The sequence below is a fragment of the Rhinopithecus bieti genome, unplaced genomic scaffold (assembly GCF_001698545.2).
Source record: "Rhinopithecus bieti isolate Rb0 unplaced genomic scaffold, ASM169854v2 scaffold_13029, whole genome shotgun sequence".
NCBI lineage: Eukaryota > Metazoa > Chordata > Mammalia > Primates > Cercopithecidae > Rhinopithecus > Rhinopithecus bieti.
Window position 1 is genome coordinate 3,127,750 of NW_016807982.1, and position 21,273 is coordinate 3,149,022.

General features: G+C 40.7%; 1 protein-coding gene across 16 annotated transcripts in view; it reads right to left on the bottom strand.

The window, feature by feature from the left end:
• KIAA0319L (KIAA0319 like) overlaps nucleotides 1-21,273 on the bottom strand; it is a 132,386-nt gene that overhangs the window by 23,575 nt on the left and 87,538 nt on the right. For all 16 annotated transcript variants that reach the window (XR_001887739.1, XM_017884462.1, XM_017884460.1 and 13 more), the window contains 6 exons: nucleotides 20,095-20,341; nucleotides 16,284-16,385; nucleotides 12,356-12,453; nucleotides 7,777-7,864; nucleotides 5,727-5,819; nucleotides 3,132-3,264 (listed from right to left, as the gene is read on the bottom strand). Coding sequence is in view for 15 of the 16 variants with exons in the window: in XM_017884462.1 (XP_017739951.1) it covers nucleotides 3,132-3,264; nucleotides 5,727-5,819; nucleotides 7,777-7,864; nucleotides 12,356-12,453; nucleotides 16,284-16,385; nucleotides 20,095-20,341 (761 nt within the window). In the remaining variant the exon portion in view is untranslated. The remainder of the gene's footprint in view (nucleotides 1-3,131; nucleotides 3,265-5,726; nucleotides 5,820-7,776; nucleotides 7,865-12,355; nucleotides 12,454-16,283; nucleotides 16,386-20,094; nucleotides 20,342-21,273) is intronic.

Below are 21,273 nucleotides of genomic sequence, written 5' to 3' on the forward strand. Positions count from 1 at the left end.
GGAGGGAGGGAGAAAAGGAGGGAGGGAAGGAAGTAGGGAAGGAAGGAGAGAAGGAAGAAAGGAGGGAGGGAGGGAGGGAGGGAGAGAGGAAGGGAGGAATATAACTTGCCCAAGGTCATACAGCTTGAAAGCAGTGGAATCAGGTTCTGAATCCAATCAATATGTCTCCAGTCCCATTTTGTTCTACTGCTGCCTGCATGCATCTATGTCCTGAGACCTTTATAAGTATTGTCTGATATGGCCCTCATAACAACCATATAGAGTAGGCATCACTAATCCCACTTTTTTAAGAGGCTTAGAGAGGCTAAGTAACCCACCCAAGGGCTATATAGTGAGCCAAGATACAAGCCCAGTTCTCTGATTCCAAAGCTCAGAAACCAAATCTTAAGAAGAGGCAATTCTTGGTCCCTATTTCCTACACTACATAGTGCAAGCTCTGTCTGTGGCAGGCTGTTTTCCCATCATCCTGTTCCAGCTGTGTATATATCACAAGGATGGACATCCTAGGCAGACAGCCTGCGGGACGAACCAGGAGGGCTGGCTCCAGTAAGGCAGGAGCTTGAAATGAAAATGAATTCTCCTACGCAACAGTCCCACAATTTGTGCCAGTGAGACACAGGATTTGCAAAACGAAAAAAAAAAAAATGTTCATTTATAAGAGCAGGCTTTTACCTAAATAATGCCTTCCAGCTGAACAGCCTAAAGCTTCTCATGCCACCTCAAAATGTGAGCATAAGCAAGCAAGGAGGTTTGGGATCTTTCCATTTTGCTGACAGAAAGAAGAAAAGCATAGAAAAGACATATAGTTTGTTTAAATCTCACCACCAGCCACAGACAGGGCCAGACACCAGTGAGGTTTTATTCTGCAATCTCATCTTTTACCTATGGTGTGAAGGGGATTTTGGTATTACAGCCTTTAGGAAAAAAGCACAAAACCTCAGACACACAAACATGCACCAATCAGCAGATATCTGAAAAGAAACATTTACAGAAGTTTTGCCTCTTTTTCTAGTTTCTCTGTTGTTTTCACAGGTTTGGGGGTTTTTGTTTTTTGTTTTTTGTTTTTTTTTGAGATGGAGTCTTGCTGTGTCGCCCAGGCAGGAGTGCAAGGGCGCGATCTCGGCTTACTGCAAGCTCCACCTCCCGGGTTCACGCCATTCTCCTGCCTCAACCTCCCAAGTACCTGGGACTACAGGCACCTGCCACCATGCCCAGCCAATTTTTTTGTATTTTTAGTAGAGACGGGGTTTCACCGTGTTAGCCAGGATGGTCTCAATCTCCTGACTTCGTGATCGGCCCGCCTCGGCCTCCCAAAGTGCTGGGATTACAGGCGTGAGCCACTGCGCCTGGCCTGTTTTTTGTTTTTAACATATGCCATTTGTCTCCTATGTCAGGACAAAAGCACCTTATAGACAGATAGCAAAATGGCAGCTGCCCATTTTCTCTTTCACCTCAAACAGTTCCTGGCTTGCCTGCAAAGATCCTGAAACCAAACAGCAGCTGACTACAGGGCTAAGGAAAAAAGGCTACTGCCATGTAAAAGTAAGAGATGAAAAGGTGAGTGAATTACTAACCTTAATGCTAATCAAATCCAATCATACTATTTCATAGATGTTTTGTAAAAATGAGGGCTAGGAAAAAAAAAATCACTCTCATACCCCATCCACTAAAAAACCTGTAGGTTAACCTTGTGGTTAAAAGCTTAGACTCTAGAGTTAGACTGTTTTTGTGACCTTGGGCAAGTTACTTAATCTCTTTGTTCCAAAATGTCCTAATCTGTAAAATGAGGATAACCATAATACTTGTTATAAGAACTAAATGCAATACTGCCAGCAAAGAGCTCAGAATAGTATTTAGCACATAGTAAATGTTCAAGAAATACCAGCTATCACTGTTACTATTTTTTAAAAGGATCAACCCGGCCCAAGCTGAATTCTGTAAATAGAAAAACTCCTACATTAGAAATCTAAGGTGAAAACCAGCTCAAATTTCCATTTTAAGCAAAGTAGAAGGCTCCAATCTTGTTGTGCTGGCAGCTACTTTTCATTCACCTGAAGTGTTGAATCGATGGAAATCCTGCTAAGTCAGAAGTTGCATATTGATTTATATGGTAGGTATTGTGCTAGGATACTCATTTCTGTGTTCCTGGCACCATCTAAAAATTTGGTTAATCTCAGATTCATGGGAAGACAGATACATATGAATAAACTGTCACACTATGGTAAATGCCAATATAGAGGCCCTGAGTGCAACAGGGAAAGAGGAGAGCCATATTCTCTCCTGTTTGGAGGGATCTCAGAGAACCTACTGGAAATTGAGGAGGTTCTTAAGGATGGGTAAAACTTGAACAGATTAAGAAGGGAATTAAAGGAAGTATGAACAAAACACATGGATCAAGTCAAGGAGTGAAGTAGAATGAACCCTGACTTCAGGGTTAGAAAATCTGCATTTAAGTTCCAGCTGTGAGACCTCAGAGAAGCCTCATTTTTCTTAGCTGTCAGAGGAAGACAGTATCATCTATAGATCATGTTTGTATGATACTCATATATTAATACAAGTGCTTTTTAACATACAAGGAATTATGCAAATATAAGGAGGATTACTCTAGAATCAGCTTCAAAGCTTTAGTAATCACTCTAGAATATCAATACCAGCTCCCCAAAAGTACTTTCTTTCAATCAAATTCCCCAAAAATCCCAACAGAGAATGAAAACCACTAGTTAAATGTAAAGATTATGAAGTATCGTAAGCTGAAGCAGCATTTTCCAAAGGAAGAAAAAAATGAGAGTAGGTTCCTTCAGATTTTGCCTGAGAAAAGGCAAAGGAAGATGGGCCTTTTCATTTGACAACAGAAGCCCTAAAAAAATTTTTTGGAGACCTGCCAGATAAGGCTTGAGAAAGATTAACTGTGGCAGATCCTGATCTACTGTATAAGAACCTTTGCCCTAGAAAGTTACCATTGTTGTAATCACAATCACCATAGGGCTCAGAGAACCAGTGGGACCAAAAGCTGTATTATCAACCAATTTCACAGTGAATTTGATATTTGTCAAAGTTACTCATATAAGAATGTAAAACCCATGAGATGAAAAAAAAAAAAAAAAAAGGCCTATAGCTGAATCCTAGTTTACCTGAAAGTGTAGTTCCCAGGAACGAGTTTACTTAGTTTTAATATGGCTGTATCTTCAGAAATCTTCTCTTCTCTCAGAGGCCCCTTAAGTTCTTCCCAATGGTACTGAACGATTTTATCATCATCAGTGCTTTCTTGACCATAAAGAAACATCAGTTACCACATGAGAACGCTTGGTCTTAGCACTTATCCAGTTTACACAAACCAGGACAACGACCCAGAGATTTGAAGCTAGGAAAACTTCATGAAATTACAGACTATCTCTCCAGAACATTTCTTCCCTAGGAATACTGGGTTATTCTGCCTCTCTATGCATATTCCACTGCGTAGCTTTCCAAGGACTCCAACACAGGCAACCTTTGGTTAAAATACTACTGCATGAAGAAAGGAAAATCAATAATTCTTAAACACATGAAAAAATACCCAACCTCATTTAAAAGAAATGCAAATTAAATTTACACTTGAGATAGCATTTTTTTTTAACCTATCAAGTTGGTAAAGACCAAAATTTCATAACACATTATATTGGTAAAGGTATGGAGAAAGATGACCTCTCATTAGTCATGGTATAAACATAAACAGACACAACTTTTATAATAAGCAATTTGGCAACATTTATCTCTGTCCCTGCAATTCTTCTATGAATTTATCCTGCAAATGTACATGCATTAAACATCATGTTTACAAGATTATTCATGGTAACATTGTTTTTTTTTTTTTTTTTTTGAGATGGAGTCTTGCTCTGTCGCCCGAGCTGGAGTGCAGTGGCCGGATCTCAGCTCACTGCAAGCTCCGCCTTCCGGGTTCATACCATTCTCCTGCCTCAGCCTCCCGAGTAGCTGGGACTACAGGCGCCCGCCACCTCGCCTGGCTAGTTTTTTTGTATTTTTGTAGTAGAGACGGGGTTTCACTGTGTTAGCCAGGATGGTCTCGATCTCCTGACCTCGTGATCTGCCCTTCTCGGCCTCCCAAAGCGCTGGGATTACAGGCTTGACCCACCGCGCCCGGCCCCGGTAACACTGTTTGTAATAGCAAAAGAATGAGAGTAATCTAAATGGTCATCAATAGAAATTGATTGAAAACAAGAACTCGTACAATGAAATTACACATCTATACGATGGAATGCTACTTAATCATTTTTTTTAAAAAAAGAATAACTATCTTATGTGTTGATTTAGAAAAATTCTCCAGGCCAGGCATGGTGGCTCACGCCTGTAATCCCAGCACTTTGGGAGGCCGAGGTGGGCGGATCACCTGAGGTCAGGAGTTCGAGACCAGCCTGACCAACATGAAGAAACCCCGTCTCTACTAAAAATACAAAATTAGCCAGGCGTGGTGGTGTGCACCTGTAATCCCAGCTACTCAGGAGACTGAGGTAGGAGAATCGCTTGAACCTGGGAGGTAGAGGTTGCGGTGAGCCAAGATTATGCCATTGCACTCCAGCCTGGACAAGAGGAGCAAAACTCTGTCTCAAAGAAAAGGAAAAATTTTCCAACATACAAAAACAAGCATCACACATAACAGCACATATAATATGCTTTCATTTGTGTAAACATAAGACAGAAGGACTATATATGTATTTTCTTATATATGTATAAAATATCTCTAATAGGATACATAAAATAATAATACCATTGGTTGTCTGGAGGAAAACTGCAGAGTTAGGAGACATGGATAGTATGATTCTTTTCACTGTACACATTTGCATATTATTTAACTTTCACCTATTCAAAACTGTAAAATAAAACAGTACAATGTGAGCCCTTTCTACCACTCTCTATCACAAGGGCTTCTTCCTGTTCTCTCCCTTCCCTCTTGGCCTACAATCATCCTCCTAGCCTCCTCTTCTTGCCAGCAGCATCAACATCAAATGCTTAACCTTGTTAGAGGGTCCTCTACTAAAGCTGTGACTGCCTCTGCCAAAAACCATCAGTGGTGCCAAGATAGTCAGGGTAAAGGACCTTAACCGGTCTCAAAAAATCAAAACAAAACAAAACGAAAAAGCAAATACTGGTGAGAAGATAGCTCTGAAACCTCTTGCACCATATAGCCACAATTAAGGGCAAACACCCAAAAATCCTCTCAGGTCACTCACTGGATGACACTACTCTGAAGAGTAAAATGTTAAGGAGCCAGACCAGGGTGTGGAGTGCATTCTGTGAGTGTCTCCAGGAGGAGGCTGATGAGAATCTTGTTAGGCAAGTGATGGCTGGGTAAAAGCTCCTCAGTTAGGCCTCCCAGTTACTTGATTGGAACTTTGGTTCTATGAATGAAAAAGGCAACTCCAACTAAGCAAATATGAAAACCAGTGAGTTTCAACTAAAATCATGCTAACTACATGCATAATTTCAGTTTCTTACCATTTCAAAGTGGAAATATTACTTCAAATAGGCTACATGGGGATTTTAAAGAAGGCCTGTCTGGTGTGTTGCTTTTCAGTCAGTTGCTTCAGATAGTTGGCCTTCCCCTAACACAGGCAACATGACTGGCCTAAACAGATCGCAGACACAGCTGGCCCCAAATCTTCTACTAGAGTTTTCTACCAGAGTACACGGTGAATGTTCTTCTAAAACATCATACTTAGACAAGTACTCACGACTGCCATCAATGACTGTAGAAGTGGTTGGCAAAGAGATCTCCTGGAACTGAGGTGACACGATAGCAACGGGAGGCTGATTCTTACGGGGCTCTGCAAGAAAGTGACCCAAAAGAAATTGGGAAAGGGGCTTCAGAAATTACAGGAGGAGCAGGATGTATCTGAGAGGATTATAAATCAATTTCCATTTCATACATTACTGGTCCCTAACTTTTTTGGCACCAGGGACCAGTTTTGTGGAAGACAATTTTTCCATGAATAGGGGTGGGGGTTGGGGGTTGGAGTGCAGTGCGTGGTTTGGGGATGAAACTTCCACCTCAGACCATCAGGGATTAGATCCTCAAAAGGAGTGTACAACCTAGACCCCTTGTATGTGCAGTTCACAATAGGGTTCATCCTCCTGTGATAATCTAATGCCATCACTGATCTGACAGGAGGCAGAGCTCTGGCAGTAGTGCTCATTCACCCGCCATTTATCTCCTACTGCGCAGCCCAGTTCCTAACAGGCCAGGGACTGGTAGTGGTCCATGGCCTGGGGGTTGGGGACCCCTGCATTACACAATTAATGACTGAATCATCACCACACAGGAGAGTCACAAGACCAGATTGCCATGCTAACATAAGACACTTGGGAGTATAAAAGCCTCTTCCAAATCTGACCATTCCTAAGACCATGCCCTGGAATTCTTTCAATGCTCACGTGCTATATAGTTGATGAAAAGTACTACAGCAGCAAGTGACTCCTTTCAGCCAAGCTTGACTACAGGCAGACAACAAATAAGCTTTGGGCAATAAAGGCCTTGGCAATCTAACTGTCCCTTGGCACAGACTGTGCTGAAAAGCTGATGGGTGGTTTCTCAACCATCCTAGAGTTCCCTATATGTGAACTAGCTATGGGTTAAGTGATGTGAAGGTCACAAACCACTCTGGTCCACCCAAATGACTGTGTGCTACAAATCCATGGCCTTTTCTTTGCAAAATGATCAAATGGTCTTGATGCTGATCACATTTTTAAGAAGGTGAAAGGATTAACTTGGCTACACAGTTCAAGGAATGAAAAGAAAATCTATTACCAACAAAGAAAAGAGTATTGAGAATTTATGCTGTATATTTACCAAATATACTGTTGATACGGTCTGGCTGTGTCTCCACCTAAATCTCATCTTGAATTGTAACTCCCACAATTCCCACGTCATGGGAGGAACCTGGTGGGAGGTGATTGAATTATGGGGGCGGGTCTTTCCTGTGCTGTTCTTGTGATAGTGAATGAGTCTCATGAAATTTGATGGTTTTAAAAATGGGAGTTTCTCTGCACAAGCTCTCTTTTTGGCTGCTGTCATCTACATAAGACGTGACTTGCTCCTCCTTGCCTTCTGCCATGATTGTGAGGCCTTGCCAGCCACGTGGAACTGTAAGTCCATTAAACCTCTTTCTTTTGTAAATTGCCCAGTCTCGGATATGTCTTTATCAGCACCATGAAAATGCACTAATACAACTGTCCAACTTCTCTTAAATTTCTCTGAAAATGGAAAATAAGATTCCTTCCTACTGCACTGTGATCTACCTACAGTGGTTCATTTTAAAAGAATGATAGAATTTTGTTACCAAGGTGAAAGAGACTGGTAGTGTTTAAATGAGGAACTCTGTGTACAAAGACCCACATCTCTGGAAAGAGATCAGAAAGAGCTGGTCACTTGGCTGGTTCTCCTTCTGCATGCTTCTTCTAGGCTCTTGGCTTCCCTGTGTCTGTTAATTACAACACATGGTCCTCTCTCAGCATGGCCCACTTGAAGAAGTAGTTATCGGTAAATAAGTTATTGCTTAGGCCATACCGCACTGTGGGTCATGTGTCCAGCTCAGCATTCCAACTACAGCACTGTGGAACGAAGTCTGTATTTTGCTATTATAACTGTTAACCACACTGAACTAGGAATTGCTGAATAAATATATTACCAAAAAAAAAAGGGAACCAAAAACCCTCTAATCAAATCTGTCTCCTCAGGAGTCCTGCAGAGGGAGGAAGGGAGACACAATCAGGGCTGAAACATACCTGGCTTGACTGTCACGTTCACATAGCCTTCCCCATGGGCATTTTGACCCTCTACAATCACTTTGAATTCATATAGGCCTGGAGTGAGCTGCAGAAGTGAGAGAAGATCTCTTAGACAATCACAAAGAACAGGAATTACACTTAAAATAAGATATATCTGAACTTTCCCAAGCTGAATCTTTCACTCTTTCCTTCCCGTTTCCAAAATGGAAAAAGTCAACTAGCCTGTAATCCTAGCAATTTGGGAGGAAGTGGGTGGATCACTTGAGTTCAGGAGTTTGAGACCAGCCTGGCCAATACATGGTGAAACCCCATCTCTACCAAAAATACAAAAATTAGCCAGGTGTGGTGGCACACACCTGTAGTCCCAGCTACTTAGTAGGCTGAGGTGAAAGGATGGCTTGAGCCCGAGAGATGGAGGTTGCAGTGAGCCGAGATCATGTCACTGCACTCCAGCAAAAAAAAAGTAAACTAGCTGAAGAGATAAACAATGAACTGAAAAAAAAAGAAAAAAGAAAAAAAAAACTTTTAATGTGAATCTTATGACTAGCTGACTCCAGAACAACAGAAGGGATTTCAAGTATCTCTGTACTCCCATTTTCTTTTCAGAAGAACATTAAGGGCCCAAATATCCCACTCCACAGAGTTACGAAATTAAAATAATCATCACTTCAAAGAAAAACATTTTGTAAAGATACTAAATAGTTCCCAAATATCTGAATATTTTCCCTCCTGATTTTACTAATTTATAAACTTAATATAAAAGAAAAAAAACAAAAAAGTACCCAGTATATCACTATCATAACACATCAACTTATCAAATTTCTCCATTTCCTTCTAATCCTTGACCACATATTAAACTAATAGTTGTGTACGGCTCATTCGTTTAACAAACATTTACTGAAACCAAAACATGTACCAGTCATTGTCCTAGGCTTAGTAGTTTGGATATGAATAAGGTAACATCTCTATCTTCAAGGAGCTCATATTTCAGTGGTATTCAAAATTCTAGCTACAATTGAGGTATCAAACTTTCTATTGTTCTTTCTTCCATTCATTTAGCATGAACACCTTCCCTACTACAATACAGTCTTTTTTTTTTTTTTGAGACAGAGTCTCACCCTGTCATCCAGGCTGGAAAGCAATGATACAGTCTTGGCTCACTGCAACTGCTCCCTCCTGGGTTCCAGTGATTCTCATGCCTCAGCCTCCCGAGTAGTTGGGACTACAGGGATGCACCACCATTCCCAGCTCATTTTTATATTTTTAGTAGAGACGGGGTTTCGCCATGTTGGCCAGGCTGGTCTTGAGCTCCTGACCTCGGGTGATCCACCTACCTCGGCCTCTCAAAGGGCTGGGATTACAGGCTTGAGCCACCACACCCGGCCACAATCTTTTTAATATTTATTTTAACGACCACAGAGCAGTACATGAATAAGTGTGTCAAATTTCACATAAGCCTTTCAAACTGTTGGACACTTGGGTTGTTTCCACATTTTTACTATTATAACTAATGCTGTAATGAACATCTTCCAGGCACTTTTTTTTTCTTTTTCTTTAGAAGTATTTTTTTGGGGGGGTAAATACTAATTGAGCCACAAGTAGCACCTTTGGCTACTTCCTTTTTATAATTCTCTTCCTCTTGGCTTTTACTTCTGTGCCCACGCTTCATTTCTTTCAGATTCCTCTACCCTCCATCCCTTAAATGATGGGTGTTCCCAGGATTCCAACCTCAGCCTGCTTATTTCTTCACTCTGCACACTCTCCCTGGTTGACTTTATCTATTGCTATGGCTTCACAAATCATCTATCTGAGGTTGATATGCAAATATATCTCTCCAGCCCAGACTTGTCTTCTGACCTCCAGTCCCTCTCCACCAGCTACTAACTGGACAACTCAATTCAGATGTCTCACGGGTACCTCAAACTCACTCTGTTCAAAAATGAATTAATAATCTGCAAACTTCTCCCTAAAACTTGCTCCTCCTTCTGTGCTCCTCATTTCAATGAACATCCACCCAGATATCTAAGCCAAAAAGCTAGAATTATCCTAGACTTCTCTTCCCCAACATCCCCAACCAGTTCTTCAATCATCAAATTTTATCAAGTCAAACTCCATATTATTTTTCCAATCTACTCACTTGTCTCCATCCACACTGCCATCACCTTAGTTCTTAACCACCTGTCAAAGCACAATTATTAAAGGTATGGCCTGCCCGGGCGCGGTGGCTCAAGCCTGTAATCCCAGCACTTTGGGAGGCCGAGACGGGTGGATCACGAGGTCAGGAGATCGAGACCATCCTGGCTAACACGGTGAAACCCCGTCTCTACTAAAAAATACAAAAAACTAGCCGGGCGAGGTGGCGGGCGCCTGTAGTCCCAGTTACTCAGGAGGCTGAGGCAGGAGAATGGAGTAAACCCGGGAGGCAGAGCTTGCAGTGAGTTGAGATCTGGTCACTGCACTCCAGCCTGGGCGACACAGCGAGACTCTGTCTCAAAAAATAATAATAATAAAAAATAAATAAATAAATAAAGGTATGGCCTTTAGAGATGGAAAGCTCCAGTTCAGACCTACCATTTAATACCTTTGTGAACTTTGGCCACATCAATTCATTTCTCCAGTTTTTAGTTTTGTCATTTGTAAAAAAGATAGTAATACCTACATCCTGGGAAAGTTATGAAGATTAAAAGAAATAAATGTATAAAATAATCAGCACTGGGTATGGCATATGGTATGAATTCAACAGGTGGTTTTTATTTTTATTTTTTGAGACATAGTATCACTTTGTTGCCAGGCTGGAGTGCAGTGGCATGATCATGGCTCACTGCAACCTCCACCTCCAGGGTTCAAATGATCCTCCCACCTCAGCCTCCTGAGTAGCTGGGACCACAGGCACGTGCCACCACACCCAACTAATTTTTACATTTTTTGTGGAGCTAGAGTTTCACCATGTTGTCCAGGCTGGTGGTTTTCAATTTTACTTATTTAGTTCTTTTACTCAGGCTATTATCATTTTACACCTAAATTTTTCAACAGATTCCTCACTGACTTCTATAGTTTGAGTCTTATCTCCTCCAATCTGTAGTCAGGTGATCTTTCTAATCTGAAGATCTAAACATGTGTTTCTCTTGCTTAAAGCCTTTCAAGGGCTCTATATTCCTTCTGGATAAGATTCAGCATATAAAGCTTTTGCTCCATCTGACCCCTGCATCTTTCCAACTTAGAACCACATATAAATTCCCTTTTCTCCACATTTTCTCTCTCATTTTTGGCCCAGTGGACATGTTGCTTCTTCTGCTTGAGGTATTATCCCTTCACCCTTTACCTAGTCAGTCAGTCACTCTAAGAAATCCACTCTACCTTTCCAGGGCTTCAAAGACCCTCTGCACTGACCTAGTATGCTACCTGTTATAATTACCTGCTTCCTATCAGTATCACCTGCTAGACTCTATTGTTCTTGAGCATTAAAATTATGACTAATTCACTGGTAAATCCCCAATGCCTGCCACATAACCAGTGTACAATGAATAGATGTAGAATGAAACACTAAATGAGTCTGCTGGGTCAAAGAATACAAACTTTTTTCTTAGAGAAAGGATCTCACTTGGTCATCTGGGCTTTAAGGCAGTGGTATGATCATGGCTCACTGTAACCTTAAACTCCTGGGTTTTAGTGATCCTCCCACCTCTACCTCCTGACCAACTAGGACTATAGGTATGAACCACCACACCCAGCTAATTTTTTATTTTTTGTAGAGACAAGGTCTCACCATGTTTCCCAGTCTTGTCTCAAACTCATGGTCTCAAGCAGTCCTCCCACTCCACCTCAGCCTCCCAAAGTGCTTGGATTACAGGTGCAAGCCACTGCGCCCAGCCAAATACAAACATTTTAGAGCTGTCAATAACTGTACTTAGGCTGGGCATGGTGGCTCACACCTGTAATCCCAGCATTTGGAAGGCTGAGATGGGAGGACTGCTTGAGGCCAGGAGTTCGAGATCAGCCTGGGCAATATGACGAGACTCTGTCTCTACAAAAAATACAAAAATTAGCCGAGTATAATGGCATGACCCTGAAGTCCCAGCTACTCAGGAGGCTGAGGTGGGAGGATTGCTTGAGCCTGGGAAGTCAAGACTGCAGTGAGCTGTGATCACACCACTGCACTTTGGCCTAGGTGACAGAGCAAGACCCTGTCTCAAAAAAACAAACAAACAAAAAAAACAAACAAAAAAAAACCCAAACCTATACTGAATCCCACAAAGGCTGAGTCAATGTATGCAGTCATGTGGCCACAAATAACCTAGCTCATCCCAAATTCTAAAATCCTTAAGTTAGCCTTAAAAGCTGTTTAGTGTATATTTTCAGCCACCACTACCATGCTGGTACAGTCTTCTTACCATAAATGAAACTTTGAGAATCATACACTAACAAATACTGGATGTCAGCCAGTCAGATTTTCGGAGGATTCATTTCTAAAAGACTGTTTACAACTTAAGTGTAGACAGAAAATCATATGATATTCATTTTAGAAAATAGTCAACTCCTCTACCTTAGCCCTGCAAGTGAAAGGAGGCAAATTCACCTTCGATAGTTTGAGGATCTGGGAATGTTTCCCTTCCATTTCTCCACTGTAGTCTCTAGGATGAGTAATCAGCTGCCAGTCGTAGGTGTAGGTTTCTCCTATAGAAGGGCAGTTACAAAAATCATGAAAACACACACCTACACACAAAGAGGACAGCCACAGAGCCTGCCAATAACAAATCTCTTCTGATCTTGACGAGGCTTTAGTTTTTAAGATTTCACCCCAAAGCCTGTAGGGAAACCAAACCATCTGCTCAGAGAAAAGAGCGAATTCTGCTGACTCAGCTACAGTTAGGGCTTCTTCCAACTCTCTCCCAACAATGCTTATTACTGCCCTATACCCACCCTCTCAGGGCCAATCTACCCTGAAAAATAGCAGGTTGCTCATGGTGTGGCCTACCACTGAAAATACATGTCCTACCAACCATTATAGATGAACTCACTGGGAACAAAGGCCATTTTCTTGCAAAACTTCTTTTGCAACAAAGAACAGCAATGACTTCTAAATAACGTGGTTCAAAATAGCTTTTACAGAGTGCTAACAATGCTCATCTCACTGAGGTCATCACACCCTGGTGAGTTAAAAGAGCTACTTCATTCCTGCTGAGCTAAATAACACACTGCAGAAGATGGTAGGGGATGGCCCATTTAAAACAGGCCCAATGAAATTAATTAAAATCAAATGAAGCATTAAATGGTCCCCATTTGCAGGTCAGACTATATCACTAGGTAGCGCAAGGGTAGAATTCTATCTAAATGGCATCCCTCCCCAGAAAAAGTTGTCTTACATTTTTTGGATCAAAATACATTTCTGGCTAGGGAAGGGAGGGCTTTGGTAGGAAGGTTTAGTTTAAATTACTAACCAAAAGTAAAAAAGAAAAAGGGTGAAAGAAAAAAACCTTACCAGAGAGAGGTCATCTTTTTCTTATTTCATGAGTTCAAATGTTAAAATCAGTACACAGAACCTAATTCCAATATATCCTTCATCTGAAGACCAATTTTATTTTATAAACCTGGGAGACAAGATCTTCCTTCCTTCCTTCCTCCTCCAAAACAAGAATTTTTCTGGCCAGTTGTCAGCGCCAACAGCTCTCACAAATGTATATAGTATGTAGTAGTTAGGTTACGAGAGGAGAGGGAAAGAAGCAGCACAAGCAGGACTCGTACTCAGAGACATTTCTTCCAACTGTAGCTGGAAATTCTTTTCCACATAGAAAACCGTTTGGGAACAGATAATTTTATAATAGCTAAGGCTAGCAACATAAATTTCAAAACAGGACAATATTCCTAGGACAGAAAAGCTCAGGGGATGAATTATGCCTCGCAGGCAGCAATATATTCAAAGGTAAGAACAACTGAGTGTAACTCTATTAGAAAGAGTGCTGGTTGCAGTGACTGAGGACAGTCATTCATTTGTTTTATTGACTGATTGATTGATTGAGATGGAGTCTTGCTGTTGCCCAGGCTGGAGGGCAGTGGCTTCATCTCAGCTCACTGCAACCTCTGCCTCCCGGGTTCAAGTGATCCTCCTGCCTCAGCCTCCCAAGTGGCTAGGATTACAGGCACGCACCACCATGTCTGGCTAATTTTTGTATTTTTAGTATAAACAGAGTTTCACCATGTTCGCCAAGCTGTTCTCAAACTCCTGACCTCAAGTGATCTGCCTGCCTCAGCCTCCCAAAGTGCTGGGATTACAGGCCTGAGCCACCATGCCCAGTTGGACAGTGGTTTTGAAACTGGACCTGGAGGGATCCTAATGGGCTGCCATAGAGAAGGAGAGGGATAAAGAGCACGCAGAACTGGTCCTGCCTCATCACCCCCAACCTTTGAAAGTTTGAAACCATCCATCTCATATATCCAGTAAAGGTGGGAGAACCTGGGGAGAGGACAGAGAGAAAAGAATCCTATTTCCTTTCTTTTTTTTTTTTTGAGATGGAGTCCTCTCTCTGTCGACCCAGGCTGCAGTGGCAGTGGCTGAGTCTAGGCTCACTGCAACCTCCGCCTCCAGGGTTCAAGCGATTCTTGTGCCTCAGCCTCCCCAGTAGTTGGGATTACAGGTGCCCGCCACCACGCCTGGCTAATTTTTAGTATTTTTATAAAGTAGAGATGGGGTTTCACCATGTTGGCAAGGCTGGTCTTGAACTCCTGACCTCAGGTGATCTGCCCACCTCGGACTCCCAAAGTGCTGGGATTACAGGCATGAGCCACTGCGCCCAGCCCTTTTTTTTTCTTCTTTTTTTTTTTTTTTTGAGACAGACTCTTGCTCTGTCACCTAGACTGGAGTGCAATGGCACAATCTTGGCTCACTGCAACCTCCGCCTCCTGGGTTCAAGTGATTCTCCTGCCTCAGCCTCTCAAGTAGCTGGGATTACAGGCGGCCGTCACCACACCCAGCTAATTTTTTGTATTTTTGGTAGAGATGGGGTTTCGCTATGTTGGCCAGGCTGGTCTTGAACTCCTGACCTCAGGTGATCCACCTACCTCAGCCTCCCAAAGTGCCGGGATTACAAGTATGAGCCACCGTGCCTGGCCAAAGAATCTATTTCTAAACTAATGTGTTTTGAAACACTGATCTACAAGATGATAGTAACCGATAGAAATGTACATGCAAATATGGGTTAGGAAAGAAAATACAGTAGAGGCAAGCATGTCTTTCACAAAAGAATGGAAGTAATCAACAGCTCAAGGCAGTTCCTCACCTCCAACTTCAAAGGTCACTAAACCCATTCACCTTAACTTGTCACCAGAGGAAGAAAGGAAAAGGCTTCTCTAGAGGAATGTGAAATGACTTGATAAGGAAACCTCAATTTGAGAGCAGAAATATAGAACAGACAGGGCATTTTGCTTCTGGAAAAGTACTTTTTGCATTAATATACTATTTGGTATTAGGCCTAGAAATGAAGAATACTGTAGTGGAGATATGTGTACCCCCCCATCCTAAATAGGGAAGGACATTCTACTTGACTAACCTTTCAATGAGAATAACACAAACCCAACTCACTCAATTTCCATCAAAGTATGTACCACTCATGTCATAAATAGTCTTAAGAGAACCCATATATGTTTGTAAGTCAAACTTTGGTATATTAACATATACTTCAAAGGTGAAAGGAATGTTCATATTACAAAAGTTTTCTTAAATAATGAAGTAATCACCCCTAATTTAGATATTTTATATACCTGAATTTTGTATATCATATTAGGCTTATCTTTTTTTTTCCCCAGGGACAGGGTCTCACTATGGGAAACAATGGTCCTTACAACAGTCCTGTGAGGATAGGATATCACCTGGGTATACATAAACATTTATGGAATATGAGAGGTACTATATAATGTAGGGTTTGAGATCATAGGCTTTGATGTCAAGCTTGGGTTCAAATCCCAGCTGAGCCAGTCATTATCTGTGTGAATCTAAGTAAATGACTTCTCTTAATTTCCATTTCTTTCTCAGTAAAATGGGGGTAATAATTCCTACCTCATAAGATTACTTTAAAGGCAAAATGAGATAGTAGATAAGTTACCAGTTTACTGCCTAGCATATAGCTGATGCTAATTAACACAGAACGTATTTATTAGGTTGTATTATATCCATTTTAAGAGAAAGAAACTGAGACTCAGATTAATCCATTTATTTTGGCTAAACAACCAGTAAATAGCAGATGTAGAACTTGGAAAGAAGTTATTCAAGATGACTGCTAATATAAATTTGTAACTTAAAAAATATATATATATTTTCCTGACAGGAAGTCAGAGGAGGGAAAAAGATAAGGGCCAGGAGTGGTAGTGTATGCCTGTAGTTCCAACTATTAGGAAGGCTAAGGTGGGAGGATCTCCTGAGCTCAGGAGTTTGAGACCAGCCTGGACAACACAGCAAGACTCTATCTCTTTTAAAAACAAAAACAGTTATCCAAATGTAAGGGGATGTTTACCTTTAAGTGGTTCTTGGAGAACATATGCATTTAATTGAACTTCATTCTTAGGCAGGGTTATCTGGACACTCTCTCCAGCAGATACCACCAGTTCCTTTATAACTGGAAACAAAGTAAATATACCAGAGATAAGAAATAGATCCAGACTCTTACTTCTCTTTTTCTTTTGTGATCAAACTCATTTCATGATCAATTTTCAGCTACTGCCATCAATTACTAACCTTTCTTCTACTCTCTAATTGCTTGAAATTTGATTCTGTCCCCCCTTTTCCACTGAAAAGGATCTTTCAAAACTACTTCTTAGTAAATCTAATAGCTGTACCATAATACCCTCATTCTTCATCTCACATCTCAGTGGCTTCTACTACTGCTAACTGCCTCCATCTTAAAACTCTTGGTTATGATGATACCATATTATTCTATTTTTTCTCCTTTTTTTCCCCTCCATTGTATTTTTACTACAGTCTGTCCCTAAGCCCTCCTTACGTCCTACATTCCACAGAGTCAAATTCTGTTTCAAGTATCACCTTTACGCTAACAAATAACTTTCTAATAAGATACATATATAAAGTTTCTAGAAGGGAAGGCAAATGGTCACAAATCTGCGTTACTTTCTTTCCATTCCAATTGCTACAAGATTCATTGTTCACACTAGATTATTCCAAGAATTTTTTTTTTTCTTTTTGAGTCAGGGTCTCACTCTGTTGCTCTGGATAGAGTGCAGTGGTGTAATCATAGCTCACTGCAGCCTCAAATTCCTGGACTCAAGTGATCTTCCCACCTCAGCCTCCCAAGTAGCTGGGACTACAGGCATGCACCACCACGCCCGGCTTACTTATTCCAAGAATCTTATTTTATCTTCCCTCTGCTAGCTCTCTCCACTCCAATCTATTCTGTCTTCCTAAAACAACCAACACCATTAGTCTTTCCAAAATACTCACCCACCATGTTACTCTTCTATTTAAGACTCCTCCTCCTATATCATATTTAAGGCCAAACTTCCCACCTGCCATTAAAGAACCATCATCTGATCTCACTGTCTTATCCTTCCTATCTATTTTGCCTTTAGTTATATTGATTTTCCCTCTTGTGTTCCACAAAGCCATGGTCTACTCTCAGGGACTTTGCTAAAGTTATTTCTTTCAATTGGAGTGTTTGCCTTGCTTTATTCTAAATACAGCATTTTGTTTCTTGCTTAAAGCCTGTCTCCTCTCCAAGAAATCTTCCCAGACCATTTCAGTTCAAACTGATCTAATCTTGAAGTATGCTAGCATTTCTGGAACACTCAAGTCAGCAAAGAGCTATATACTGTCTTTATACTATTCACCAGCTATTTCACATATGTCAGAGTTTCTCAAGCTCAGCACTCCTGATATTTTGGACCAGGTAATTCTTTGTCATGGAGGGAAACGTCCTGAGCACTGTAAGGTGTTTAACAGTATCACTGACCAATACTCACCAGATTTCAGTAGCATCACTCCCTCCCCCCAACCAAAAATCTTTGCAGACCATTGAAAGCCACTGATTATATAAATCTTATTTCTCTGACAATAAATGTTCATTTGCTATGAGACTTCGAGACTAGGAGAGCTTAAAGCAAACAACAGGCTAGTCCACTCATATTTCAAGCCTGGGAGGCGAGAAGGGCTTCCTAGGCAAATATGAAACTTGAGATTTATCTGCCTCTGCATGGGAACATTGCACTTGGGGAGAAATGAAACCATCCTTAATGGAAGCTTCAGCATTTGGATGCCCCAGGAGATGGAATAAGAACTCTCTGAAGTGACTTTCAAAAACAAGAAAAAAAAGAAACATGATACTCAGAGAAAGTATAATGAACCAAAAAATGGCTATTCAATACAGTTCAACCCAAACCCTTCACAATTACACCAAAAATTACAGGCATCTCGACTGGATACAAAAATTACTTTGGTGCCTCAGGATTGAACCCCTAAAATTTCATGTTATATGACTACCAAAGGACACACTGGAAAATTAAAACTGGCAAAATTCATTTTCACTGACTTTAATTTTACCCTCTTGACTTTTCAGAAGATAAAGACCAACTTCTTGATTAACCAATTCTTCCTAATACCTTAGAACAGCACCTGTGAAGCACAGATTTATTTATACATTATGTATAAATCTACTTCTTATTAATGGCTTTAAAAATAAAGATGCTTCTCCAAGACACTGGTCTGAGCAAAAAAAATTTCTGGAGTAATACCCTACAAGGACAGGCAACCAAAGCAAAAATGGACAAATGGGATCACATCAAGTTAAAAAGCTTCTGCACAGCAAAGGAAACAATCAACAAAGTGAAGAGACAACCCACAGAATGGGAGAAAATATCTGCAAACTCCCCATTTGACAAGGGATTAATAACAGAATATAGAAGGAGCTCAAACAACTCCACAGGAAAAAAATTTAATAATCCAATTTAAAAATGGGCAAAAGATTTGAACAGATATTTCTCAAAAGAAGACATACAAATGGCAAACAGGCATATGAAAAGGTTCTCAACATCACTGATCATCAGAGAAATGCAAATAAAAACTACAATGAGATATCATCTTACCCCAGTTAAAATGGCTTATATACAAAAAACAGGCAATAACAAATGCTGGTGAGGATGTGGAGAAAAGGGAACCCTTGTACACTATTGGTGGGAATGTAAATTAGTACAACCACTATGGAGAACAGTTTGGAGGTTCCTCAAAAAAATAAAAATAGAGCTACCATATGATTCAGTAATCCCACTGCTGGGTCTATACCCAAAAGAAAGGAAATCAGTGTATTGAAGAGGTATCTGCACTCTCATGTTTGTAGCACTGTTCACAACAGCTACACTTCGGAAGCAACCTAAGTGCTCATCAACAGACGAATGAATAAAGAAAATGTGGTGCTTATATACAATGGAGTACTACTCAGCCATAAAAAAGAATGAAATCTTGTCATTTACAACAACATGGATGGAACTAGAGGTCATTATGTTAAGCGAATAAGCCAGGCACAGACAAACACTGCTTGTTCTCACTTATTTGTGGAATCTAAAAATCAAAACAAATTAACTCATGGAGATAGAGTAATGGTTAGATAGACGGATGGTTACAGAGGCTGGGAAGGGTAGTGTGGGGGTAAGGGGGTGGTGGTTAATCAGTACAAAACAAAAGCTAGAAAGAACAAATAAGACCTAGTATTTGATAGCACAACAGGGTGACTATAGTCAATAATATTTTAATTGCACATTTTAAAATAACTAAAAGAAAATAACCGGATTGTTTGTAACACAAAGGATAAAGGCTTGAAGGGATGGATACTTCATTTTACATGATGTGATTATTACACATTGCATGTCTGCATTAAAACATCTCATGTATCCCATATATGTATACAACTACTATATACCCACAAAAGTTAAGTTTTAAAATAAATAAAATAAAATAAAGATGCCGTAAAAATGAGAGACCTACAACCAGACTTCCAGAAGATAAGCAAGTACACTGATGCAAATCTTTCTTCCCAGCAGGCTCTCATTGATCACTTGAACATTATACTTAATTGAATCGTGTGCCTTTAAGTCATAGTGGAATCTGGATCTGTGAAAATTCGCCTCGTAAACTTCCATAAGCCGGAGGCCTGCTGAGGAAAGGCTCTAGAGCCCCCAGTCCATAACTGCAGGGGCACTGACAGAATTGTTTTTCTCTAACACACAGTATTCTAGTTATGCCTCCCTTCTTTCCTCTAAAAGGGAATACTTTGATCAGATGTTCTACTTTCCCCTTCTATCTCCAAGAGCAAAGGTCCTTACCTGGGTATGGTGCTGAGGTGCTCTGGAAAGAGGCCTGGGGGGTAGGGGTAGCATAACTGTAGGAGGGAGCCACTGGCTGGGGGACAGCAATCTGGGTTTTCTCAGAACTTTTCACTTGCTGAGTGCTGGGCATAGTAGCAAGACCCTCTGATATTTCAGGTTGCACTGATATGTTCTTTAGCCCACCAGACAGCTCTGCAGTCAGGTCTGTGGTTAGGGGACTGGAAATTGTAATCGCCTTGTGGACCTAAAGAAATAAAAAAAATCAATTTGAGTAGGTGAAAGTTACACAGTTTTCAGGTTATGTCTCATGAAACAATAGTATATTAAATGTTTTCTTGAAAATGCAAAATGTCAAAATATTAAAGAAATTAATCTCACCACCCAAATAAAAGTGGTATTAAATGTTGAGATAAATCTTCCGAGTTTTTTTCCTAGCCAAAGAGTTTTGTTTAAAACAAAATAGTAATTTTCTGCATTCTAAGTGTGCTGGAAAAGCAAAACAATGTATACTTTTACCCTGTTAACATTTCTGTTCAATCTTTCTACAAATACTTATTGAGTACCTATTATGAAATAGCCCTTATGGATCCAAAATATAAATAAAACTAATCATTGTGCTCAACAGTAGGGGAGAGAGAACTGAAAGCATAATAAGTCAAAATAGTAAATACACCAGCTAGGCATGGGGGCTCACGCCTGTACTCCCAACACTTTGGGAGGCCAAGAGAGGAGACCACTTGAACCCAGGAGTTCAAGACCAGCCTTGGCAATATGGCAAGACCCTGTCTCTACAAAACATAAAAAATTAGCTGGGCATGGTGGCCATGCCTGTGGTCCCAGCTACTTGGGAGGATGAGGTGGGAGAATTGCTTGAGCCTGGGAGGTCAAGGCTGCAGTAAACCGTGATCATGTCACTGTACTCTAGCTTGGGTGACAGAACAAGACCTTGTCTCAAAAAGAAAAAAAAAGTAAATATACCGATAAATGTTTATAATGAGCCAAAAAAAAAACCACACACACAAGCTAAAATTACTTAATCCATCTCTCTTTGAGGGAGAAAGGGTATGGAAAAGAATGATTTTTTTTAATTATTAAAGAAAAAGGCTTCCTGAAGGAGAAGAGCCCTAAGCTGAGTTTTAGAGGATAAACAATTGTTTATTAGACAAAAGGCAGAGG